The sequence below is a fragment of the Oncorhynchus nerka genome, unplaced genomic scaffold (assembly GCF_034236695.1).
Source record: "Oncorhynchus nerka isolate Pitt River unplaced genomic scaffold, Oner_Uvic_2.0 unplaced_scaffold_1946, whole genome shotgun sequence".
Taxonomy (NCBI): domain Eukaryota; kingdom Metazoa; phylum Chordata; class Actinopteri; order Salmoniformes; family Salmonidae; genus Oncorhynchus; species Oncorhynchus nerka.
This window is the reverse complement of record NW_027039379.1, coordinates 12,501-15,000: the sequence shown is the minus strand read 5'-3', so window position 1 is coordinate 15,000 and position 2,500 is coordinate 12,501. Positions and strand designations below refer to the sequence as shown.

The 2,500-nt window shown below is 41.1% G+C and overlaps 2 protein-coding genes across 2 annotated transcripts in view; one reads left to right on the top strand and one right to left on the bottom strand.

The window, feature by feature from the left end:
- Window positions 1–1,157, top strand: part of LOC135567531 (voltage-dependent calcium channel subunit alpha-2/delta-4-like) — a gene marked incomplete at its 5' end in the record, with an annotated part of 42,572 nt that extends 41,415 nt beyond the window's left edge. Inside the window, one exon of the mRNA XM_065014893.1 lies at window positions 1,149–1,157. Coding sequence (XP_064870965.1) covers window positions 1,149–1,157 — 9 coding nt within the window. The remainder of the gene's footprint in view (window positions 1–1,148) is intronic.
- The window catches only part of LOC135567532 (leucine-rich repeat and transmembrane domain-containing protein 2-like), a 10,225-nt gene that overhangs the window by 1,134 nt on the left and 6,591 nt on the right, over window positions 1–2,500 (bottom strand). The window contains 1 exon segment of the mRNA XM_065014894.1: window positions 1–2,500. This exon segment is cut by the window's left edge and continues 1,134 nt beyond it; it is cut by the window's right edge and continues 2,043 nt beyond it. The gene's annotated coding sequence lies outside the window, so the exon portion shown is untranslated.

Genomic DNA, 2,500 nt, shown 5'->3' with positions numbered 1-2,500 from the left:
TAAAATATTGTCACACATGAAATTGCTCTGTTTCTCACGTTATTTCAAGGTAGAAGAATGATTTTCAAAATGTCCTCATTCACACACACTGCAGTTCCTCTCGTGCACCGTGCTATGCTCCCTTCTACCTCTGGGTGGCACTGTTGCTACCCAGATCTGCATACATGGACATGTTGGATTCCGCTTTCTGTGGATTTAGTCCTTTGGTAATTATAATTTTGACAGGGAGTATGTAAATATACTGTCCCTATACATTCCTACTAGTATTATATCAACCATGACCCTTCCTAATAATAACAGAGAGAGAAAAACGTTGGAAATCAGACAGAGAGAGAGTTGGTTCCTGCAGGATGAGAGATACAGTACGATAGTGTTGGAGAGGAGCAGCATGAGGTACGATGGCTTAACGCACAGCTGTCTCCTTACAGGATTGACTCCTTTGTGTGTCACAGGCTTATAGCATCCATTTAAACCATACCACCCATATCAGGGTCTTTCTCTCTGTCTGTCTCTGTCTCTGTCTCTGTCTCTCTCTCTCTCTCTCTCTCTCTCTCTCTCTCCCCTCTCTCTCTCTCTCTCTCTCTCTCTCTCTCTCTCTCTCTCTCTCTCTCTCTCTCTCTCTCTCTCTCCCCTCTTTGTCTCTCCTCTGACAGTCTTGATATATGTTATTATTGGTGATGATATTGTTGCATGGATCTGGAACCATCAACACCACAAACTAGTACATGGGTGGTACATTGGTGGTACATTGGTGGTACAGGTTGGTACAGGGTGGTACGACATGTTTTAGAGGATGTACTTGCTGTCCCAGAAGTGGCCATTGGAAAGATAGAAGATGATCTCTCTAATACATCGCTATGGCCCAAACCCAAATGATGTATCACATCTCTATGGCCCAATGATGTATCACATCTCTATGGCCCAATGATGTATCACATCTTTATGGCCCAAACCCAAATGATTTACCTTCATTTGATTTATCACCTAAAATACTAAAATACTGTCTTGCAAAGTCTCTGATCTGAGAATCACACACACACTCACACACTCACTCACACACTCACTTCTATGTTACCACAGCGACAGCAAACCTGATCAATGACTGGTCCCTCAACACAGATTCCACTTCCTACTTCCTGTCCCTCTAGGTCACATGATCACATGTTTTGCTATGATGCTAACTGAACAACAGAACACATACCGGTAATTAGTAAGTGAGCAATATTACAAACAAAGTAAACAAACATGGATTAATGACTTCATATGGAAAAGTACTGTACTATAGACTCTTCATATTCCCTCTTTACTTATAATATGTGTCCCAAATGGCCCCATAGGGCTCTAGCTAAGAGTAGTGCACTGCATTGGGAATAGGGTGCATCCCATTTCATCCCATTTCATCACATACATCCCATTACATCCCATTTCATCCCATACATCCCATTACATCCCATTTCATCCCATACATCCCATTACATCATATACATCCCATTACATCATATACATCCCATTACATCATATACATCCCATTACATCCCATTTCATCCCATACATCCCATTACATCCCATTTCATCCCATTACATTCCATACATCCCATTACATCCCATTACATCCCATTTCATCCCATTACATCCCATTTCATCCCATTACATCCCATTACATCCCATATCATTCCATTTCATCCCATTACATCCCATTACATCCCATACATCCCATTTCATCCCATTACATCCCATTTCATCCCATTACATCCCATACATTCCATTTCATCCCATTTCATCCCATTACATCCCATACATCCATTACATCCCATACATTCAATTTCATCCCATTTCATCCCATTACATTCCATTTCATCCCATTACATCCCATACATTCCATTTCATCCCATTACATCCCATACATCCATTTCATCCCATTACATTCCATTACATCCCATTACATCCCATTTCATCCCATTTGATCTGTCTCTAGTTCTCTTTCATCGGCATCAGCCTGTTTATCTACCATCATATTAAGATGTGTTATCAAGACACGCCTCCCAAGCTACTATGGAATCCTGGGTAGTGATCCGAGGTCTCATTCCCCTTTACAGAGAACTGTGGTACTGTACTGTACGTGGGTTATTACCCATTTAACAACAACACAACTGGATTCAGTTAGTAGCTAGCTACCTTTTGTATTACCAACATCGCTAGCAAGACGGTATACCTGTAGGGTTTTTGTCGGAGCAAATCTATCCAGCTCTAAAACGTTACAGGATATCAGGTTATCACCCAAACAAAACCAACAACACCAAATGAAAAACTGATACGGGACCAAATGAATGTTTATCAAAAACCAGGAGTTGGGTCACTGCATGTAATACAGGCTATATTAAATCATCTAAACCAGAGACCAGTATAGAATAATATACGCTTTGTTTGTCCAGCCAATTCAGGGGTGAGGGAAGATCCTGCTCGTTAGTAGGAGAGGTTGATGTCCCATCCATAGAGATTA